Raw genomic sequence first — 22150 nt, 5'->3', positions numbered from 1 at the left:
AAAAAAAAAAAAAAAAAAAAAGGCGGGGGGGACAAAGAACACTGATCCTGATTATCTACTCAGTATACTTACTGTGTACCTACTATGTACACAGGGATGGTGGGCTTTACGCATGCTGTTTATTCAATGTATAGAGATCTCAGGATCACATAGGAGCAGGGAGTTCTGAAGTTGGCCTTGCTGGGGTTTGAGAGGTTTCTTGGTGCATTCTTCAGGTTCGCGCCTCCAGACAAGTGTAAGTGCGATTGAATGCTGACTATGTTCCAGGAACTAAGCTGGATGCTAGAAGAAATGCAGTGAACAGTACAGATGCAAGTGCACCCATGAGGGTCCCCACAAGACCTGAGAGAAGGGAGGAGCCTTGCTGCAGTTCCCCTTTTGTAACAGAGGAGAGAGTATTGTTGACCCTCTTCCTGTTCTCTTCCAAGGAACTGTGAGTGTGACTGAAATGTGTCCTGCCACGGGATCTTTGCTGCTTCCTCTGCCTGATTCTTTGGATCTCCCCGCTGGTACCTTCTTGTCATTCAGGTCTCAGCTCAAGCGTTACCTCCTTTAAAAGGTCTCCTCTGGCCAACAAGGGTCTTCTCACTCTCTACTCTTTATCCTGCAATTGCTCCTGATCACATATGGCTCTCTGAAATTAGGTATTCATCACTTGTATTGGTCTTCCCCACTAGAGTGGAAGCTCTGATGACAACATCTTTCTGTACTGTTGATAGCTTGTCTTCTGGTACCTAGCTTAGTTCCTGGCACATAGGAAGCATTCAATAACAGTTCGAATAATGAATAAATGAAGGAATGAATGAATGCATTTTCCTAGAGGACTTCTGTTCTTCCCCGAGGAAAGTTGTAGGTAATATTGGTTTCTTGGGACTGTTTATTATTTTTTTATTTTTTTGGAGACAGAGTCTCACTCTATCCCCCAGGCTGGAGTACTGTGGTGCAATCTTGGCTCACTGCAATCTCCACTTCCCAGGTTCAAGTGATTCTCATGCCTCAGCCTCCCGAGTAGCTGGGATTACAGGTGCCTGCCACCACACCCAGCTAATTTTTATAGTTTTAGTAGAGATGGGGTTTCGCCATGTTGACCAGGCTGGTCTCAAACTCCTGACCTCAGGTGTTCTTCCCACCTCAGCCTCCCAAAGTGCTGGGATTACAGGCGTGCCCAGCCAATTTTTAAATTTTTTGTAGAGATGTGATCTCACTATGTTGCCCAGAGTTATCTTGAACTCCTGGGTTCAAGTGATCCTCCCACCTTGGCCTCCCGAAGTGGTGGGATTACAGGTGTGAGCCACCATGCCCGGCTTGAGACCCTTAAGATGATGAGGCTGGAGGGAGTGGATGGCCCTACTGCTCGAGCCCTAGAGATTCCTTACTCCAGAGTGCCCTGGCTGCTGAGGTCACCTTGGAGGGTCACTCCAGCAACCTGGCTGAGCTGATAGTCATCATCTGATACCAGCCGTGACCCTGAGCAACAGGCAACACTGACCTTAGTCTAAGGCACTGATCCCTCATCTCTGCCTACACCAGAGCAGACGAGATGTGGGTGCAGACACAGCCAAACCACATCAGCTCCTGTGATCCCTGTGTGGATGGGGTCTTTTTTGGTGTTTTAGGGTTGCACAGGGTGACCTCTTTAGAGGTGACCTCCTGCCACAACCCACAGGAGGTGCACATGGCCCGCACATGCTGGTTTCCTGCCGGGGGAGGGGCCGGGCACTCCTGGGACCTGCAGTTGGTAACTGGAGCCAGCCTGGTCCCGAGGATTGGGTGTCTGCCTTGGGTTTCAGGTGTATTAGGTTGTTCCTCGTTGTGGAGTCTCATTACTAATGGAAAGCTCAGGTCGCACTGCTGGTCCTTTGGGCTGCGGTTGATTGTGGTGATAACATTTGGCACCCATGGGCAGCCCTGTTTCCACTAAAGCATGTGTGGTAGGCAGGTAAGCTGGCACCTGCCCTTAACCCATGAGGTGCTGGCCCGCTAGTAGGCACACCCTACCTGTGCCAGAATTTAGCCAGACTCTGGGAGCCATCTGGGCCCTACAGGGGGTGGCATTTCCTCTTTTCCTTGAAACATTCCAGCCGAGTGCTGGCTTGGGCTTCACCTCTCTGCCCCACTCTCCTTCCTCTCCCCAACATAAGCCTCCTTCTACATCCTAGAGCTCTTCCCATACGCCCTCCTGCAGCTCTGGGCTCACTAGTCTCATCCTTCCCTAAGGGGGCTTGACAGCTGCTTCTGCTAACATTTAATAAAGCTCTGTGTGCCAGACCCTGTGATACGGGTTTTATACCTTACCTCATAATCTTCAGAAAAATTTTCTGAGAATTCTGTCACCCCCACTTTACAGGTGAGGAAACTGAGGCAAAGGTAGACTAACTGGCTTCCTCAACACCATGCAGGTAATTAGTGATAAATGCAGGATTGGAACCAAACTTGGCCTCCCAGTTGCGCTATTGATGGCCAGGCCACTCCGTTTCTTGAGCCATACTTCCTCCATGCTTTCTAGGGCTTTCTAGAGAGGCAGACATTGATGGGAAGGAGTGTTCTTTAGTCTGGATGTGCCCTGCCTCCTTTCTGTAGGCATCACAGCACCTCTACTGCTGCACTGGGGCGGGGGAGGGGGCACTAAGTTCTTCCGATTTGCTCACACAGGCGAGCTAGCTTAGGAGCCACGTGGGTGCCGGGTGTCTCCCCTGCCGCATCCCTCTGTCCTGCCTCTGTCCCCGGTGCCCAGAGAAGGGCCCTGCCTGTCCTCCCAGTTCTCTAGCAGCAGTGCTATCCCAGCACTCTAGGGCTCCAGTTGTGGCCTAGCAGCTGCTGGGGCAGAGACCACACAGCCAGGGTCATAGCAGGAAGAGGATGGGGTCTGGGGCTGCCTCATGCCATGGTTGAATGGCACCCTCACCTCACTGAGGAGCTTTTCTTGTCTGTGAGGCATCAGGTGGCAGGACATGTCTCCCTGCTCTTAAGCCTCAGGCACACAGCCCTTATTTTTTTATTTTTTATTTTTTTAATTTTTTTTGAGACAGAGTCTCTCGTTTCATCCAGGCTGGAGTTCAGTGGCATGGTCTTGGCTCACTGCAGCCTCCGACTCCTGGATTTAAACTATTCTCCTGCCTCAGCCTCCCATGTAGCTTAGACTACAGGCACTCGTCACCATGCCTAGCTAATTTCTGTACTTTTAGTAGAGACAGGGTTTCACCACGTTGGCCAGGCTGGTCTCAAACTCCTGACATCATGATCTGCCCACCTCAGCCTCCCAAAGTGCTGGGATTACAGGCATAAGCCACCATAGCCAGCCAAGCCTCAGGCACACAGCCCTTCTTATGCTCTCTGGGATGCCAGGTATTCCCCTCATGGAATTAATTCTTTTTCTTTTCTTTTCTTTCTTTCTCTGGGTCTTGCTCTGTCATTCAGGCTGGAATGCAGCCTCAACCTCCCAGACTTAAGTGATCCTCCTGCCCCAGCCTCCCAAGTAGCTGGGACCACAGGTGCACATCATCATACCTGGTTTTTTTGTTTGTTTTTAATTTTTTGTAGAGACAGGGTTTCACTTTGTTGCCCAATGTGGTTTCAAACTCCTGGGCTCAAGCAATCCTCCCACTTTGTCCTCCCAAAGTGTTGGTATTACCAGGTGTGAGCCACTGTGCTTGGCCGATTTATTTATTTAGAATTTGTTTTGGAATTGCTTCCTTATGCCTGTCACTGTGCTGGCATGGGGACAGATTTAAAAAACAAGCAAACAAAACAAATACTTGGTCAGCCACAAAATATATTCTCTGCCCCTTAGGTTCTTTTTGTGTAGCTGAGGCTAGAAGACAAAAACGGGGCAGTAAGGAGCAGGGAGAGATGGTTTAGGGGTCCTTCTTTTAGCCCCTTTGTTGAAGCATCTTGCCCACCAGCTTAGGGGAGCCATTTGGCAGCAGTGGCCAATCCTGAGGCGCTCTCAGGTGTCACTAAGAAAAGGGGCACGTGGTCTGTGGATACCCATGGGCTGAACTTGGAGTCTGATCTGGACCTGTGGCTGTGCTAGGATCTAGTGTCCTCAGCCCCAACTCCGGTCAGCATGTTCATCATCTTTAGGCCTCTCTGCTTCTTTCTGCTCCTCCTGCCTCAGCCTCTCAAGTAGCTGGGACCACAGGTGCACACCATCACGCCTATTTTTTTTTTTAAATTTTTTGTAGAGATGGGGTCTTACTTTGTTGCCCATCTGGTCTGGAACTCCTGGGCTCAAGCAATTCTTTCTGCATGTTTGTCTGCCTCATGCTCCCTCATTAGCAACTGATTGGTCCCCTCTGCCCTGCCTGGAGCGAGCTGGTTTGACTGGCTTAGCTAAGCTCCCTTGCCTCAGCTGGCCAGGTCACCCTGTGGGTCACCAGCAAGCCTATTGATGGTCCAGTCTAAACTTGCTTCACCATAAAGAACATGCTGCATCCAGCGCTGCTTCCCTAAGCAGAGGTTTGGGGCCCCGCTGTTCTAGCCAGAAAGGGACACTGGGTGGCACCGGGTGTGGCAGGGACCATGATGGGCATATCTGATGTGCCAGGAAAAACAATGAGTTGCTCTCCGTGCTTTGGGCACCTGGCTGGGAAAGGGCCCATCTTTCTGACTTTCTCCTGGGGCTCCCAGCATCTCCGAGAGCCTCTCCTGGAGCCGTGTAGAAGTGGTTTGCTTCTTCCTTAACACTTCTGTGCCCTATTTCTTTCTGTACCCAAGAAAGGAAGTAGACTGTCTTGTAGAGACACTGTCAGTGTGATGAATCTGGACTTACTGGAATCATGAACCATGGCAAGGAGCAAGGACCTCCCTGAAAATAGGCTATGGTGAGTGTCTCAGTCAGTCAGGGCTGCTGTAACAAAATGCCTTTAGCAGAGTAATTGAAAGCAAGAGAAATGTATTGCTCACAGTTTGGGACGACGGGAAGTCCAAGATCGGGGTGCCAGCAGATTCAGCGTCTGGTGAAGCCTGACGCTCTGTGACAGAAAAGGGAACAGGCTTCCTCAGGTTTCTTTTATAAGGGCATCAATCCTACTCATGAGGGCTCCAACATCATGACTGAGTCACCTCTCAAAGGCCTCACCTCCCACCAGCACTGTACTGCGGGTTAAATTTCAACATGGGAATTTTGGAGGAAAACAGACTTTCAGACTATAGCGGCAGGCTTCTCCTCATGTGCCCCTGCCTCACTTCCAGACGCCACATAATGTCAGTGAAACCCTATCTCTACTAAAAATACAAAAAATTAGCCAGGTGTGGTAGCACGTGCCTGTAATCCCAGCTACTCAGGAGGCTGAGGAAGGAGAATCGCTTGAACCTGGGAGGTGGAGGTTGCAGTGACCTGAGATCGCGCCATTGCACTCCAGCCTAGGCAACAGAGCAAGACTCCGTCAGGAAAAAAGAGAAAAGGCATTGGGTATGCCAGGGTGTGCGGGAACAGGCGGTAAGATTCCTCAGCCTCCCAGGGTTGAGAAGCCCCTGGCAGACTGAAGGACACCGTGGATAGGTTTTAAGACACCAGCTTTGCAGTCCGGCTCAGCTGTGGGATGTGAAAGCATGAGTAAGTTACTTGGCCTCCCTGTGGCTCACAATGATCATACCCACTCCTGCCTACTTCATGGGGCTGGTTTAAGAGCTGAGGGATTCCATAGCTCAGGGGTGTGCTATAAAGACAAGCACTATATTGAGTAGGGCTGGGCGAGTCCTGAGAATGCATTTCTCACTCTCTGATGCTGCTGATACTGTAGTCCCTTGGCTAGCAAGGGCAGCTGGATAGCAGGGACTTTATAATCCCTTCAGGGTTCTCTGGGCTGGTTTTCCTGACTGCTCCCCAGGAAGCCTTTATTTGGCAGAGGGAGGGTGGGAGTGAGAAAACTACCAGGGCCAGTGCTTCACAGATATTGTTTAATTATCCCACCACAGCCCTTGGGAAGCGAGAGGTATTCTCCTGCCACACATAGGAAAATTGGCCTGGTGCAGAGGTTCATGCCTGTAATCCCAGCACTGTGGGAAGGCGAGGTGGGAGGATCACTTGAGCCCAGGAGTTCAGGACTAGTCTACGCAGTATAGGGAGACCTCATCTCTACAAAAAATAAAAAAAAAAAAATTAGCTGGGCATGGTGGTGCATGCTTGTAGTCCCAGCTACTAAGAGATTTGAGGTGGGAGGATTGCTTGGGTCCCACCTGGGGCCAGAATTTGCATTTCTAACAAGTCCCAGGTGAGGCTGAGGTGGGAGGATGGAGGCTGCAGGGAGCTATGATTGTACCACTACACTCCATCCCTGGCAACAAACTGAGATTCCATCTCAAAAAAAAAAAAAGAAAATTGAAGCTAGGAGTTAAGACTTGCCTGAAGTTACAAGGCAAGTGCCAAACCCAGGATTTGGACGAGCTGTTTCTGACTCCAGGCCAATGGATGTCTCTTCCACGACATATATAGCTCTTGAACCGTCTTCTAATATCACCCACAGTGCTGTTAAAAATACAGGTTTCTGGGCCTCACTCTAAAATTATGATTCAGTAGGTCTAGGCAAGTCAAGGTCATTGTTTTTGGTTTTTTAAATATCAACCCATGATTCTGAAGCTGAGGCTCTGCAAAGCACACCTTGAGAAACAGAACTCTTGTGCTGCCTCTCTTGACACTTCAGGTGCAAAGCTTTTGTTCAAATGTTCTCAAACTTATGCATGTGTGAGAATCACTAGGAGAGCTTATTGAAACTGGTTGCTGGGCCCTACACCTAGAGGGCCTGATTCTATAATGCCCAAGAATTGGCATTTCATGTGTTTTTGTTTTTGTTTTTAGACGGAGTCTTCCTCTGTTGCCCAGGCTGGCACAATCTCAGCTCACTGTAGCCTCCGCCTCCCAGGTTAAAAAGATTCTCTGGCCTCAGCCCCACGCCCCCCCACCTCCTTCCTGAGTAGCTGGGATTACAGGTGACTGCCACCACCCCCAGCTAATTTTTGTATTTTTACTAGAGACAGGTTTTTGCCATGTTGGCCATGCTGGCCTCGAACCCCTGACCTCAGGTGATCCACCTGGCTCAGCCTCCCAAGATACTGGGATTACTGGCATGAGCCACTGCGTGGGGCCAGAATCTGCATTTCTAACAAGTCCCAGGTGATACTGATGCTGCGGGTCTAGGGACACGCTTCGAGAACAGCTTGCTACTTAAGTGATATGTGGACAGCAGCATCAGCTTCACCTGGGAGCTTCCTGCGGCATCTCAGGCCTTGCACCACGCCTACCAGATCATAATCTGCATTTTAACTCAATCGCTGGGTGATTCTTGTACACCTGGAAGTTTGAGAAATGCTACTTTAGAGGAGCCAGAATGTGAAACCACTGCAGGCAGATGGAGAATCTCTCTTCTTCCCATGGATACTAACGATGCAACAAGGGCCGACTCTCTGGGTGTGTACCCAGCTGGGGCTGATGAGGACCAAAATGAGGTGAGATGTGGATAGAGGACTTTTCCCTGAGGGAAGGCAGAGAGAACAGAGGGAAATCTGAAAAGAGGAGGTGGCTTCAGAGGAAAGGCATTCATCTGGGCCATAAAACAGTGGAGAAGGTATCCTGCTGAGAGCACAGGGGTGGCGAGGGGGTGCCCTGGACCTGAAGCCTCCAGTGGGAGGACAGTGATAGGTGAACACATATGTGAATGAGCAGTTTGCTAAGCAGCTGCGAGGGCTGGCCAGGGTGAGAAAGCCTCCGCCTGGAGAGGCCTAAATAAGGCCAGCGTGTTGACTTTGTCCTGCAGTGCTCAGCAGTGGAAAAAACCAACAGCCACACAAGGAGAGGGAAGGAGCCACGATGGGTTACTGGGGCCAGGGCCTGACTGGTAGGTGGGCACAGTGGAAGGCCCACGCTGTGTGGGAACAGAGCGCGGAAGGAATAGATTCCTCTGGAAGATCCTTGGGCTGGTAACATTTTTAAGTTTAAAAAAGGGTGCATGGTGGGGAGGGAGGAAGGAAACTCCTTCAGAAGACATAGACTTACTCTGCTTTTTTTTTCTTTTTTTTATTGCATTTTAGGTTTTGGGGTACATTTGAAGAACATGCAAGATAGTTGCATAGGTACACACATGGCAGTGTGATTTGCTGCCTTCCTCCCCTTCACCTATATCTGGCATTTTTCCCCATGCTATCTCTCCCCAACTCCCCACCCCCTCCTGTTTCTTCTATCATGTGTTAATGCACACGGATAGCCAAAAGGCAAATAAAACAAATGTTCCCAGGTGGCCAGTGAGACCTAGGTTGCAAGATGGTGGGGTGTGGGTGAGACCAGGGAGTCCTGTGAGCCCCAGAATTCCCCAGCATTGGTCCCCAGCCACCTAGCTAAGAAGTGAGGAAGGAGGTCAGGAGTCACTGCCTAGCCTCCCTTCTGATGGAATTTCCCATCTCTTTGTCAGTCCTGTCTCTTGGACAGTTGCCTGCTTTCACCTCTCCCTCCATCCCCTCTTCTCTCACAGGGAAAAATGTACCTTAACATAGGCCGGGTGCAGTGGCTCATGCCTGTAATCCCAGCACTTTGGGAGGCCAAGGTGGGCGGATCACGAGGTCAGGAGATCAAGGCCAACATGGTGAAACCCCATCTCTACTAAAAATACAAAAATTAGCTGGGTGTGGTGGTGTGCGCCCGTAGTCCCAGCTACTTGGGAGGCTGAGGGAGGAGAATCGCTTGAACCCAGGAGGCGGAGATTGCAGTGAGCCGAGATTGCGCCACTGCACTCCAGCCTGGGCAACAGAGTGAGACTCCATCTCAAAAAAATATTGGAAGTTCCTCTCTTAGCAAAGCCCTTCTCAAGCACCACAGAGTTAGGGCTTCCATGCCTGGCCAACTACCCATGACTCTTCTCTCTCTCCTCTAAGAACCAGCACAAGGGGCAGCGTGGGCTCTGGCATAGACAAACCTGTGTTGGAATCTGCACGTGCTGTGCTGACCCAGCCTAGCCTCTGACCTTTCTGAGCCCTCGTTGCCTTCCCACTAGGTTCTCTCAGGGCAGGGGCCGTGTCTTTTTCACTGCTCTGTCTGCACTGAGCACGGTGCAGGGCACATAGGAAGTTCCCGTAAATGTCTGTGGGTTAAAGGAAATCAAACCTCCTCTCTTCCAATCTCCCTTGTGACAGCTTTGCACAAGCCACTGTCCTTGGCCAGGTTTGCTAGGCTAATGTGAGGACTAGCCAGGTAGATTACAAATTGGACAAAATTTCTCATTCTTCTTGGGAGAAGGTGCTATATCATGAAACAATGTCTTGATCCCCTTCTATGCCAGGTACTGGGGAGAAACAGGTGCCTGACAACCATTGATCCAGGCAGGAATAAGCACACTCCTGCCTCCCAAGGCCAGGTGCCTCTCTCCTTCTTCCTTCCTTCTTCCCTCCTCCTCTTCACTCTTTCTCTGTACACATGGAAGAGTGGCTGCCAGGCATTGCCCATTTGGAAAAGTACAGCTCAATGGATATGAATCAGCTTGGGCAGGCGAAAAATGATTCATGTCTGACCAACTTGATTAAGTTCAGGTTGCCCATTCTGCATCTTTTTTCTCTTGTAATTAAATGACGATTGGTCTCGATGGTGGGAAGGAAGAGACAAAATGTAATCTGTTTGTAGAAAGCTGGGGACAGCACGGATAAGAGGAGATGTCTCCCATTTGGCAAATAACTGACGTAGAGTGGCAGTGGTGATGGGGATCCTGGCACCTTCAGGCCTTCTGGGCCAGGCAGTGCCGCTGGTGGCAGACGGTTCAGAACTCCACCGTGTTCCCATCTGAAAACCGTGGCTGATCATGCCCACTTCTGACCTTGCTCCAGGGAGTACACAAAGATGGAAGCTTAATTAGCCTACCAGACATAGCTCTTGAATCACTGGCACAGTGGCTGGGTACAGTTAGGGGTGGGGAGAGGCACAATGAGCAAAACATCTCCCCTCATCTCTCTGTTGTCACTCAGAGGCAAGCTGGCTGCTGCTGGTGGTGCTGACTTCTCTTGCTGCAAATTTCTCCAATGTGTTTCTGCCCTGGACGGGTTTGCCAAATCCCTTGTGTTTCCTGCGTCTTGTGGTAGCTTAGCTCCTCCAACCACGGGCTGGAGGAGCGTGGGAGCTCTGTGCTGCTTCTCCCTCCCTCAGTGACACGCCATGCTACTGCCTTTTCATCAGGTCCTCTGACAGTCACAAGCACCTGCATTAACCCAGCCCTACCCTAGCTCATGACAGCTGCAGCTGAATTGTCTGATGAAGACATCTCCCCTCAGCAACCCTCTGAGATATTGGTAATATCTGATGAAGACATTTACTGAGGCGGAAATTGAGGCTGTGAGGCAAGGTGCCTGATGTCATAGCAGTGAGCTTTGAGTGGCCAGAGTGAGGAGATAAGCTCAGGCCTGATGCCAAAGCCTATGCTCCTCCTCATCAATCACGCCTCCTAGGGCAAACGGGTGAGTCAGCAACTGAGATGCATGAGGCCTTCTTTTTGGTGGGCCTTCGCTGGGTGCTGAGGCTTTAGGTACAATTATGTGTTGGAACAGCCCTCCTCTCTCCATGGTCCGACACTATGACCCCTTCCAGTTATTAACAAGCCAGAGAGAGGGGGAAGAAAGTAGACAAATAATGTGGGTTGCTATTCCTAGAGATTAGAATTTCAGGAAGGATAAATGCAGCGTTCTCTCCAGAAGTATAAATAGGAAGACTTCACACATGACTAGAACGAGACATGTTTTAAGTCTTTTGAGTAAGGCAGTGATGAAGTAGATTTCCCCAGATTCACTCTGTCTCCTCCTGGGTCCTCCAGGCCCTTTACTTTTGGCAACTTTCAGCTCAGGGAGGAAGGAAAGCCCCTTTCAAAGCTTCAGATACTTCCTTAGGATCAGTTTCTGCTTAAAGAAGGCCTTTACCTTACTTCATCCGTTTGTCAAATTAAACCGAAAGGAAACCTTTCAAGTGTGATTACCTGGGCCTTGTTCATTTCTCAGTGGGCACCCTCTCTAACTTTCTTGCTTTCTTCCTTTCTCCAGGGGTTGACTTCAAGATGAAGACCATAGAGGTAGACGGCATCAAAGTGCGGATACAGATTTGGTGAGTTGGGGAGGAGGAAGAGGAGGCAGATTTAGGAGGAGAGGACCTTGGGCTGCTCTTTAGCTGCCACTGTCATGTGTAAAATCCCTAGGCTTCACCTAGCAGATAACTGGCCACCTCTGTGATGGAGAGAAGAGAAGTCTCAGAAGCCCATCTCTTCCTATGAGCCTAATCTCCAATCTCTAAGAAACTTCATGGGATTGACTACAAGCACCAAAGGGCAGGAATTAGCACACTAACCATTGTGAATCTGCCTCAGAATTAGGCTTTGCCCTTGGGCTGTGCCACACTGTGTTAAGATTGGAAGGAGGGAGGCTACACACCTCATCATTTAGGGTGAGACCCCAACAGAGTTCCTTGGGGCAGCATGGTACAGTTTTCCCAAGTAGCAGAGGGTGTCACTGTGGCTCTCTGCCTGAGAGAAGCACTCCCTTTGCCAGGGTTTAGAGCTCCCTCTCAATTCCACAGTAGTATGGGCACTGCCTTCAGAGGTCTCAAAGGGGCTGGGGGTGTAGCAGCATCCCCCGATCAACTCTCATACAACCAAATCTGGCCATAGTGGCCAGATGCCAAAGAGCTGTCCAAGGCCTGTTCTGGCTGTGGCTTCTGGTGTCTGCCAGTAGGGCAGTTGGCAGGAGGGGCCAAGGCCCTACAGGCTTGGTCAGCACCAGCACAGACCACCAGGCCTCTGACTGCTGGATCCAAACACCCCTGGTTTTTCACCCTGCAGCCCCTGGTTTTTCCTGCAAGGGTACAGGGTCTCCCAGCTCTGCTCTTCCCCTCCCTGTCTGCTCCCATGGTCCCTGCTTCTCTGAGAGACTGGCTTTCTCCTGCAGGGACACCGCAGGGCAGGAGAGATACCAGACCATCACAAAGCAGTACTATCGGCGGGCCCAGGTAAGCCACCACGTTCAGGGTTTCAAAGTGAGAAGCTGCCACCCACACTCGCAGCTCTGGGTATTTGAGATGTCTGTGCCACAGATCCCCTAAACACAGATCGCCTGCTTGAGGGAGCACAGGGCAGTCTTTCAACTGTTCACTGATCGTCCATCCATCTGTCCGTTGTTCATGGCTCACTCGCTACAGGCAGGCCCCCACCCTTACCCCTGACTTCCACCATCCATCCTGGGTCAAAGATTTGGGTCAAAGCGTGTGGTGCCTTCCTTCTCTAGAGTTATGTGATGGGCCTGGGAGGCAGCAGTAGTGGGTCTGAGAGAGGAGACATTTCTGGATGCTGAGCAGGGAGAGGGGAGAGTGGGACCCAACCTTTAAGGTTCCACAGCCCCTTTTGGCCCCATGACTGCATCTCTGTGTGCCTCACCGCCTCCATCTCTCTATTTCTCTCTCTCAGGGGATATTTTTGGTCTACGACATTAGCAGCGAGCGCTCTTACCAGCACATCATGAAGTGGGTCAGTGACGTGGACGAGGTAGGAGATGCTACCTCACTGCTGGGGTGGGGAGAGGGTGCCCCACCGGGGAAGGCAAGGCGAGGACCAGATGGGAGGGCCGGAGCTCTCAGGGTGGGCGAGCAAATGCTTCCAGGAACCCTTGCCTTCCACAGCCCTGGAGGAAGACCTCTGGGTGAGTAAGACATGGAGAAGAAGGCGAGGCTGCCATGCCCTCACTCTCCATACCCTCCTAGGCCTCCATGGCTGTGTCTTCTCCAGAAATGAGTTAGTTCCAAGTCTGCCCTGTGAGCAGCTTTTTTCCTGAAATTGGGACCAGGTAGAGTTGCAGGATGGAGATCTAGTCCTGGCTCTGCACAGTAGCTGTGGAGCCTTGGGCCAGCCATTTGAATCTTCTGAGTCCCCAGTTCCTGTAGAATGAGGGCTGGACTTACATCCAATGTCCTTTCAAGCTCTGATACCAGTAGTCTAACCCAAGGAAGCACCAGTCTTAGAGTGTCTTCTACCCTGAGCTGTCCCCATGATATCCTTGAGGTCAGGCATGGCACTTGGCGGAGCCTGGCATCTGCATCCAGTCAGCCCACCCTGTCCCTGGGGCTCTGGAGTAGGTAGTGGGCTGGAGGCAGTGCAGACTTATGTGGGGAAAATGGGGGGGAGGGCAGCACTCACTGGCCGTTCTGCCCATCCTTTGTCCCTAGTATGCACCAGAAGGTGTCCAGAAGATCCTTATCGGGAATAAGGCCGACGAGGAGCAGAAACGGCAGGTGGGAAGAGAGCAAGGGCAGCAGGTAAGTGGAAGGAACAGGCAAGTCCACCCCGGGTCCTCTGCTGGGCCTTCAGGGCCAGTCCCAAGTACGGGGACCCAGGGCTGTGTTCCCCAGTGGCAGGTCCTCCCACACATCCCCAGTACCCCAAGGCTCTGGGGGAGCGGCCATCCTCAGAAGGCTTGCTCTGTGGGCTTTAGGACAGTGATTTGGGGTCCATCCAGAAACAAAGACCTCATGGGCAGCAACTCTCCCAGATCCAGGTCCTAGGTCCCCACATGCAGGATTGCCCTCTGCTTAAGAGATCATCCCCGTGTTAGTGATGAAGGACTTAAAGTTGTCAACTTCTTCTCTGACGGCATCCAGGGCAACTACCATGTTACAGTCAGGAAATGATCTCCCAGCCCACCCCACATTCCTGTCCTTCTTACCCAGGAAAGAGACAGGGAGTCAAATGAGGAGACTAAGAGCCACAGTTGGAGAAGCCATGGGGGCAGAAGGGATAGGAGGATGGCACTGAGGGAATGTCCAAGCATGAAGGGAGACCATCCTCCCAGAGCGCCGAAAGAAAGATTGGTCATACTTTTACTTTTTTTCTTTTCTTTTTTTTTTTTTGAGATGGAGTCTCGCTCTGTCACCCAGGCTAGAGTGCAGTGGTGCCATCTCGGCTCACTGCAACCTCCACCTCCCAAGTTTAAGCAATTCCCCTGCCTCAGCCTCCCAAATAGCTGAGATTATAGGTGCATGCCACCACACCTGGCTAATTTTTTTGTATCTTTAGTAGAGGTAGGGTTTTGCCATATTGGCCAGGCTGGTCTCGAACTCCTAATCTCAGGTGATCCACCTGCCTTGGTCTCCCGAAGTACTGGGATTACAGGCATGAGCCACCGTGCCCAGCTAAGATTGGTATTTCTGAGACAAGTTGTCCACCCAGTCCATAGACCTCAAGGGTTTTTCCCTCTCTCCTCAGTCAGTAGTGTTCCATTAGCACTTAAAATTAAATTGATTGTTTGGTATCAAAAATCAGACATGGTCATTGGCAAATTTGAAAGTAGAGGAAATGCTTACTAGGATAGCATTTATCGAGCACACTATGTGTGGCACTGTGCTAAGGCAAGTGTTTTTAGGTGTACGACCCATTTAATCATCCCACAACCATGAATGGTAGACACTCTCAGTCTCTTTAACAGAAGATGAAGCTGGGGCTTACAGAGAATGAACAACTTCCCCAAGATTGCACAGCTAGCCATCAGTGGCAGTGCTGGTATTCAGGTCTGGGGCTGTGGGACTCCAGAGCCCATGTTTTTTATGAGGATGCCACCTGCCACAATGTATGGTGTCTTTGTCTCCTGATATATGATTTTGCATTGGGGGGTGTGGGTGGCAGCTGGAAGAACGGAGAAGTGTATGAGTGGAGGATCTTCCCCCATTGGCTGCTACCCTGTCTTGGAGCTCCCAGTCCCATCTGAGAAATTGTCTCTTCTGAGCAATCATCACAACAGCACGGTTGTTCGTGCAGTGGCAGATGTCTGTGCCTGCTTGTGTGGGCCCCTCCCTTGCCTTACTGATTCTCTTTCAGAAGTGTCCTTCTCTTGCAGCTGGCGAAGGAGTATGGCATGGACTTCTACGAAACAAGTGCCTGCACCAACCTCAACATTAAAGAGGTGAGAGCCTGGCAACCGGGCACCCACACTCTCGGGCTGAGTCCAGCAGAGGTGGGAGAAGGAGCCAGAAGAGAGGCCTTACCCCTTGGGCAGCTGCAGGGTTGCCAGGGGAGAGGAGGAGACGCTGGACTAACCTGTGCCCTTTGGTTTCCAGTCGTTCACGCGTCTGACGGAGCTGGTGCTGCAGGCCCACAGGAAGGAGCTGGAAGGCCTCCGGATGCGTGCCAGCAACGAGTTGGCATTGGCAGAGCTGGAGGAGGAGGAGGGCAAACCTGAGGGCCCAGCGAACTCTTCGAAAAGCTGCTGGTGCTGAGAGTCCTGTGTGGGGCACCCCACATGACACCCCTCTTCCCTCAGGAGGCCCGTGGGCAGACAGGGGAGCCGGGGCTTTGCTCTGCCACTGTCCTCTCGTGTGATGACCCTGCTGAGTATCAGTAGCCGCTATTCCCCCTGCCTGGCCCTAAGAGCGGCTCTACTGTCATCTCAAGCAGCCCCTGCCCTCAGCCCGTCCACTCTGGAGTGGTCTTCAGCCTGTTTCCCCAGCCAAGGCCCGCTACGACCCCACCACATGCCGCAAGCACCGGCTCACCACCCCGCACCCCCAGACAACAGCTGAGGCTGGAGTCCAGGCCACTTTCCGCTCCTCCTTTCTCCGCGCATCATGTGTCCTCTCTGCTTCTCCTCTCTCCCCCACTTCTCTCTCTCTGACCCCTCCCCTCCAGTGTGTTTCGTATCAAAGCCCCTCACCCCCCTCCCCATGTGTCTTGCTGTGTGGCAGCTGCTGCAGCTCGCTCCTTCCTTCCTTCCCAACCTGTCTGAGGGGATGGACCCAGGCTCGTGGGGCAGTTCCACCCTTGGATCCAGGAAGAACCCCCCACCCTGCCTCGTGGGTGGACCAAAGGCTACAGGGTGCTGCTTCCTCCTCCCCTCCCCACTGTCCCTCATGTGCCATGGGCCTGCCTCCCCAGCGACCTGAGAGAGTGGAGCATCGAGACAGGAAGGAATCGGCAACTGGGAAGTCCTCGAGCCTGGGGCCGCCCTACCTCCTCCTACTCCCCCGCCAGAGCTTTGCCCTTGCTTGGCTGCCCACCTGCCTTTTCGGGGAACTGAGCTCGGAGGCAGATGCTTCAGAGAAGGAAACAAAATGAGGGGTGGCAGGGATACAAAGTCACCTCCATTCTCTACCTCCCATGCAGCATGAACACAATCTCTCTCCACCTGGCTCCTGAATTTAAAGGTGTGGACCAAGGTCTGTGGGTACCCCAGGGGCAAGGAGCGTCCTGGGGTCAGTGACACTGTCAGGCCAACCATGCATGCCAGAAAGGAGAGCATTTGGAAATGAAGGACTAGCTCCTATGTATCAGGTTAAGAGCAAGGAAGAGCTGGCCAGGGATAGCAGTTTGCACGGCAGAGGGGAACGTAGCAGCAGCAGGGCCTCTGGGCCCCCTCTTACATTTCTTAGGTAAGAAGAGCGTTTGTTTCCTCAGACTCCCAGGCAGAGGACTAAGCCCAGCCTTCAGCAATCAAGCTTCTCCTGGGACCCAGAGTTTATGGGAGAAGGGCGAAGCCTTCAAAAGAAGAGAGAAGGAATGCCCTGGGTAGAACGCTTGGTGCTGTTCTTTTCAGCCTTCAAGCACTCATCTTGCCTTCTAGCTCCTGATAGGCTTGAGGGTTTGCCAACCACACTGTGGCTACAGGTGGAGGGAAGAGGACTCCCTCCTCCAGAGTGCTATGTTCAGGAAGTTTCTTTAACCCCATATGGCCCAAGAGTAGCTTGTAGAGGCCCTTTAAAGAAGGAACAAGTAATTTACCAGCCCTACTGGGGTTCCTCCCCACCTTCCCAAGGTGGTCAAGGCCTAGGAAGAAGGTCGTTCTTAAGCCACACATTAGCTGCATTGCGTGGCTGCCACCAAAACAAAGAACTAGGTACTGAGCATTTAATCAACTAAGGACACACACACGTGAAGGATAAGAACCCCACTTCCTTATTCCTCCAAAAAGGGGTGGGGGTAGCACCACCAAACCAGGAAACAGCAGGAGAATGTGGCTCAGGACTTAGGGACGGGGTATAGATTAGATAGTGGAAAGCAAAGGAGAGCAGGAGTTATAAATCACTGGCTAATGAGAAACAGAGCTGACTCTAGGAGGAAGCTGTGACTATGGCTGGAGTTGCTTCCTTGAGGATGGACTCCTTGCGTATCAAGACCTACGTCACATCACACTAGGACTAGGGAGGTGGGGGATGTCAGCCCTCAGTCTGTCTTCAGCCAGGGACTTAAGAAGTTATATTGGGCAGTGGCTCCAACTTGTGGGCCAGTATTGCAGCATTCCCTGAAGATCAGGCAGGGTGCCATTCATTGTCTGTCTCTCCTAGCCCCCTCAGGAAAGAAGGACTATATTTGTACTGTACCCTAGGGGTTCTGGAAGGAAAAACATGGAATCGGGATTCTATAGACTGATAAGCCCTATCCACAGGGCCATGGCTGGGAAAAGGTATGGGAGCAGAAGGAGAATTCAGATTTTAGGGTGCAGCCATGCTCACCTTAAACTTCTGGTGGCCTGAGGCCTGTCTTGAGGCCCAGACTGTTGAGCAGTCTTTGCTGGCCTGTTTACTCGTCACCACCTCTGCACCTGCTGTCTTGAGACTCCACCCAGCCCCAGGCACGCCACTTGCTCCTGAGCCCCCACTATCTCCCTGTGACGGGTGAACTTCGTGTACTGTGTCTTGGGTCCATATATGAATTGTAAGCAGGGTTCATCTATTTTAAACACAGATGTTTACAAAATAAAGACTATTTCAAACCACAGGTGTGGCTGTCTGGATGAGTCCCTGGGGGTAGGTTTCACATCACACTGGGACTAGGGAGGTGGGTGACATCAGACCCTGGCAGTGATATGGGAGGGAGAGAGGCATTGCTGGCAGAAGCAGCTTCAGAAGCAAGGCACCTGCAGTAGAGTGACCACGGAAGCAGCAAACATTGTCTTCCCTTCTGTACCTTCCCTAGCGCCACCTGCAGGGAGGCCCAATGCAAAGCCCCATTGCCCTGCATTGAGCTCACGCTGCAGAAATAAGATGAAACACTGTTATTGAGAGGATGCCAAATGTCTGTGTCTGAGCAGGTTTTAAAGTCAAATGGGTCTCATCTGTTTGGGTAGATCTGGAACAGGTCTTCCTAAAGGCTTTGAGGAGGGACTGGATAATCTTTCAGGTTTGTGATTGGATACCTCGGGGTAGCAGAGGCAGACTGGGATCTTAGGACTGGGCAGGTATTTCATACTCTGGGATATGGAGTTGATGGAGGTGGAGAATATTGGGGATAAGGACTGAATGAAGAAAGGAGTAGGACAATGGAGGGTAACAGTAGTCTTAAGGTCTTCACTATACTTACAGAGCACTGGTGATAGATCAACTCTTCTGACCCTAACCATCACCATGTGAGATAGGGAGGGTGGTTACTTATCCATGTCCCACAGGCAAGGAAGCAGGTGCTCAGAGAACTTAAAGATTTTGCCAGGTGCAGTGGCTCATGCCTATAATCCCAACACCCTGGGAGGCTGAGGCAGGAGGACTGCTTGAGCCCAGGAGTTTGGGACCAGCCCGAGCAACATAGTGACACCTTGTCTCTAGAAAAAAAATTATCTGAGTGTGGTGGCTTGTGAGGTTGAGGCCAGTGGATCACCTGAGCCCAGAAGGTTGAGGCCACAGCTGCACCATTGCACTCCAGCCTGGGTGACAGAGAGAGCTTGTCTCAATAAAAAGAGCTTAAAGATGTACCTAAGGGTCTCAAGTAACAGTGGCATAATTGTGGCTAGAAACCACTGAATTGGAATCACTGGAGGGCAAAGCTTTGGCATCTCCAGGAAAGTCCCTATAAACAATTCTCATTTGCAGTCAGAATTGAGAACCAGCAACATAGGCCTTCTGCCTAAGCCGGTGCTGTGTCCAGAGTTAGCACTGTCCCGCAGAAAGCCACGAGAATCACACGCTGCCTAGTGCAGGCCAGGAGTTGTAAGCTTTTGGAAAGCGAGGCCAGTCTGAGGGAAACCTGGAGACAAAGATATTTTAGGAGAGCCTCACCAATTGTATTCCATTAGGAAAGGTGAAAACCCCAGGAGAGTCTGAAGGGTCCAAGGTCACACCAGGAGAAAAGGGATGGCATGTACCTAATGAAGAGGGAACCCCCGCAGCTCAGGAACTTCTATGACCTTCTTGAATAAGGTTTGCAAAAGAACTGAGAATAAGAGGTGTCTCTGGAGGCCCAAAGAGTGCTAGGGGGAAGCTCTAGGTATCCACATAAATCTGGCAAGTTAAAATTTTGCCCACTGTCAGTGCCCAGGACTTGCAACTCAGTGGCTTGGTGGGGACTCACTGGTTGCTTCTAGGAACTCCACCCGGCTTCAGCAGGGGACACACTTCACCCTACGCTTCCTGTCACTCCTTCTACCCACTTAAGTAATGGAAAATTGTTTTTAGGGAGGAGCCAGCTGAGACACATGGTCCTTGTGTACTTGAACAGCCATGGAAAAGCTGCAAGGCAGCTCTGCGCTCCTTGGTGAGTAGCTGCTTCATCTCATCTCAACAAATCAGATTCTCAAGACCAGCTGCTCCCCAGACTTGCTTATTCTTTGTTCAAGGAGACAGTTCCCAATGGATGTGCCTCTGTGAAAACACTCTAGTAAACATTTGCTTTGTTATTGAAATTTCACTGTAAAATCTCAAAGCTAGGTCAAGCCCCATTGCTAGTTTTGCTGATGAAGAAATCAAGGCATTTTTAAAAAAGTAATTTGTTGAGTTGGTGGGTGCTTCAAAGAATGAAGTGGCTTAGGGGCTTTTCAGTTTCAGTGGCTTCCAGGGGTGGGTCTCTGAGATGGCCCTTAGCAGACATCCTGCGATGCACTGTATGGGTCCTGTTGAAAGCATCAGGGTGGCCTGTCTGCGTCTGGAACCACAGCAACTTCAACTCCCTCCACACTTTCTTCTGTGGGAAGATGACCAGCACAAGCCCGCTCTGAAAAGTCTTGGGGACCGAACCTCTGTCTGAGAGGGAGGTAGGTGCAGTTCATCCACTAAGTTTACCCACCTGTTCTGTGACTCCTCTTCACCATTCTCCAAGCAAAGACTGATCCTCACGACTTGGGGGCTGGGGGTCAGGTGGAGGTGGAGGATATAATATAGGAGATGGTACAGTGCAGGGGCAGGGGCAGGTATGTTCTCCAGGACAAGTGGCACCACGCACTGACTTTTCAAGGTAAACACTTTGTCTCCTCAGCCTGGCAAAAGCTAGGACACCGAGAGCCATTTTCTCCCCCTAGAATATGACACACTCTCCTAAGGGTCCCTTTGATTTTGTCCTGGAGGAAAGCAACAAAGAGAACATGAACAGGAATATGTATATTTCAGTTGTCCTCTGAGTCAGGTGGGCAAGAGCCTCAATTCTCCTCCTGTCTTTCAGATCTCCGCAGACCCTGCCCTCTCACAATTCTGAGATTGACACTTGGCAGGCATTCAATAAATGTCTGTGTCAAGTGAGAACAACTTGATGGAGCAGGTACGAGTCAATCCTGCATCTCTCCCTCCCTTTTTTCCCCTCCCCATTCGACCTTTTGGGCTCTGGTTTCCTGTAAGTAGTGAATTATTCACATCTGTTCAAAGATAACAAATTTGCTCTTCCCAGGTTGCAGCAGGGTGGGGCGGGGAGGCGGCTTTGTTCAGTCTGTTAATAGGAGGAGCAACCTCCTTGTTCAAACAGTACTTACAGGTGGGGCCTGTTTTTGCTAAGTCATCCTGGGGACGCTCAAAGCTCCATTGTTAGATCCTTTCTGTCCTCCTTCCCGGCTCCTCCTTCCCCCCTCCTCCTTCCCCCCTACCCCTCGGATAGATTCATAAGTGGGCTCAGGCCTCTCTGCGGGGCTCACTCTGCACTTCACCATGGCTTTCATTGCCAAGTCCTTCTACGACCTCAGTGCCATCAGCCTGGATGGGGAGAAGGTAGATTTCAATACGTTTCGGGGGAGGGCCGTGCTGATTGAGAATGTGGCTTCGCTGTGAGGCACAACCACCCGGGACTTCACCCAGCTCAACGAGCTGCAATGCCGCTTTCCCCGGCGTCTGGTGGTCCTTGGCTTCCCTTGCAACCAATTTGGACATCAGGTGAGGGGTCCTTCCTTATAATGCACCAAAGGTGTTGGATCGGTGTAGCTCAAAGGGGATAAAGGGAGAGGCTGAATGACTGTGTTGGAGTGTCTGGAATCATGGGGTGTATTTTGTTAAGCTAGTTCTTTAGGTGCACGTGACATACTAAGGGGAGGTGTATATTTTTTCAGATTAAATGCTGAGGCTGTGTGGTTTTTATCTTCTATTGTCTTCCTACTATATTACTCCATGAGGGCTAGAACCAGGTCTGTGTTTCTCTCCACTGTGTCTTCAGTGCCTAGGGCACAGAAAGCACTCACTAAATATTTGTTGAATAAATGAGTGGAGGAAATGAGAGGCCAAGAATCAAACAAGCACTGGACAGCCTCAAGAGACCTTAGCTCTAGCTGGACTCGGTTTTGCTATTTAATGGCTCTGTGCCCTCACAAAGGGTGCCTGATTTTTCGGTTTAGTTTCCTCATTTGTAAACTGGGGATAATGCCACTTAGCTCATAGGATTGTTACGGTGTTTAAGGGATAGAATACACAAAAGTAACTTGAAAAATATAAAGTACTATGCAAATGCAAGCAAACTGATTATTTAAATTGAAGATTATTTTTGTTGGTTGAAATTAGCTAAGTGGGAAGAGAACAAGCGGGAAAGAGAAAGGTTTGCAACATGCATGGGCCTCCTCTGGGCATCACAGTCACCTCTATTTCTGATTAATGGATCAAGTTGTTATAGCTCTTTGGTCCACACACCTCGAGTTCTCTTTTAGGGATTCTTCTATTTTCACTTATGATTTTCCTTTTTGAGATGGAGTCTTACTCTTGCCCAGGCTGGAGTGCAGTAGCACAATCTTGGCTCACTGCAACCTCCGCCTCCCAGGCTCAAGCGATTCTCCTGCCACAGCCTCCTATGTAGCTGGAACTACAAGCATGTACCACCATGCCTGGCTAATTTTTGTATTTTTTAGTAGAAATGGGGTTTCACCATATTGGACAGGCTGGTCTTGAACTTCTGACTTCGTGATCTGCCTGCCTCGCCCTCCCAAAGTGCTGGGATTACAAGGATGAGCCACTGTGCCCGGTCTGATTTTTTTTTTTTTTTTT

General features: G+C 50.9%; 3 protein-coding genes and 1 long non-coding RNA gene across 6 annotated transcripts in view; 2 read left to right on the top strand and 2 right to left on the bottom strand.

Annotated features, from left to right (window-relative positions):
- Nucleotides 1–15157, bottom strand: part of LOC108308254 — a 21583-nt gene extending 6426 nt beyond the window's left edge. Inside the window, exons 1-2 of the long non-coding RNA XR_001826848.2 lie at nt 15039–15157; nt 4906–4973 (exon numbers count right to left, since the gene is read on the bottom strand). This is a non-coding gene — a long non-coding RNA (uncharacterized LOC108308254). The remainder of the gene's footprint in view (nt 1–4905; nt 4974–15038) is intronic.
- Nucleotides 1–17711, top strand: part of RAB15 (RAB15, member RAS oncogene family) — a 27300-nt gene extending 9589 nt beyond the window's left edge. The window contains exons 2-7 of the mRNA XM_017534005.1: nt 11008–11068; nt 11905–11965; nt 12420–12497; nt 13175–13264; nt 14839–14904; nt 15059–17711. Coding sequence (XP_017389494.1) covers nt 11008–11068; nt 11905–11965; nt 12420–12497; nt 13175–13264; nt 14839–14904; nt 15059–15217 — 515 coding nt within the window. The 3' untranslated portion in view covers nt 15218–17711. The remainder of the gene's footprint in view (nt 1–11007; nt 11069–11904; nt 11966–12419; nt 12498–13174; nt 13265–14838; nt 14905–15058) is intronic.
- Nucleotides 17712–20563: 2852 nt separating this feature from the next.
- Nucleotides 20564–22150, top strand: part of GPX2 (glutathione peroxidase 2) — a 4735-nt gene continuing 3148 nt past the window's right edge. The window contains exon 1 of the mRNA XM_017534006.2: nt 20564–21055. Coding sequence (XP_017389495.1) covers nt 20834–21055 — 222 coding nt within the window. The 5' untranslated portion in view covers nt 20564–20833. The remainder of the gene's footprint in view (nt 21056–22150) is intronic.
- The window catches only part of CHURC1 (churchill domain containing 1), a 32111-nt gene continuing 31206 nt past the window's right edge, over nt 21246–22150 (bottom strand). For all 3 annotated transcript variants that reach the window (XR_005201160.1, XR_005201158.1, XM_037740457.1), the window contains one exon: nt 21246–21335. Coding sequence is in view for 1 of the 3 variants with exons in the window: in XM_037740457.1 (XP_037596385.1) it covers nt 21294–21335 (42 nt within the window). In the remaining 2 variants the exon portion in view is untranslated. The remainder of the gene's footprint in view (nt 21336–22150) is intronic.

Source organism: Cebus imitator, unplaced genomic scaffold (genome assembly GCF_001604975.1).
Source record: "Cebus imitator isolate Cc_AM_T3 unplaced genomic scaffold, Cebus_imitator-1.0 Scaffold83, whole genome shotgun sequence".
Taxonomy (NCBI): Eukaryota; Metazoa; Chordata; class Mammalia; order Primates; family Cebidae; genus Cebus; species Cebus imitator.
The sequence above is the reverse complement of the archived record's forward strand: the minus strand, read 5'-3'. Positions and strand labels throughout refer to the sequence as shown.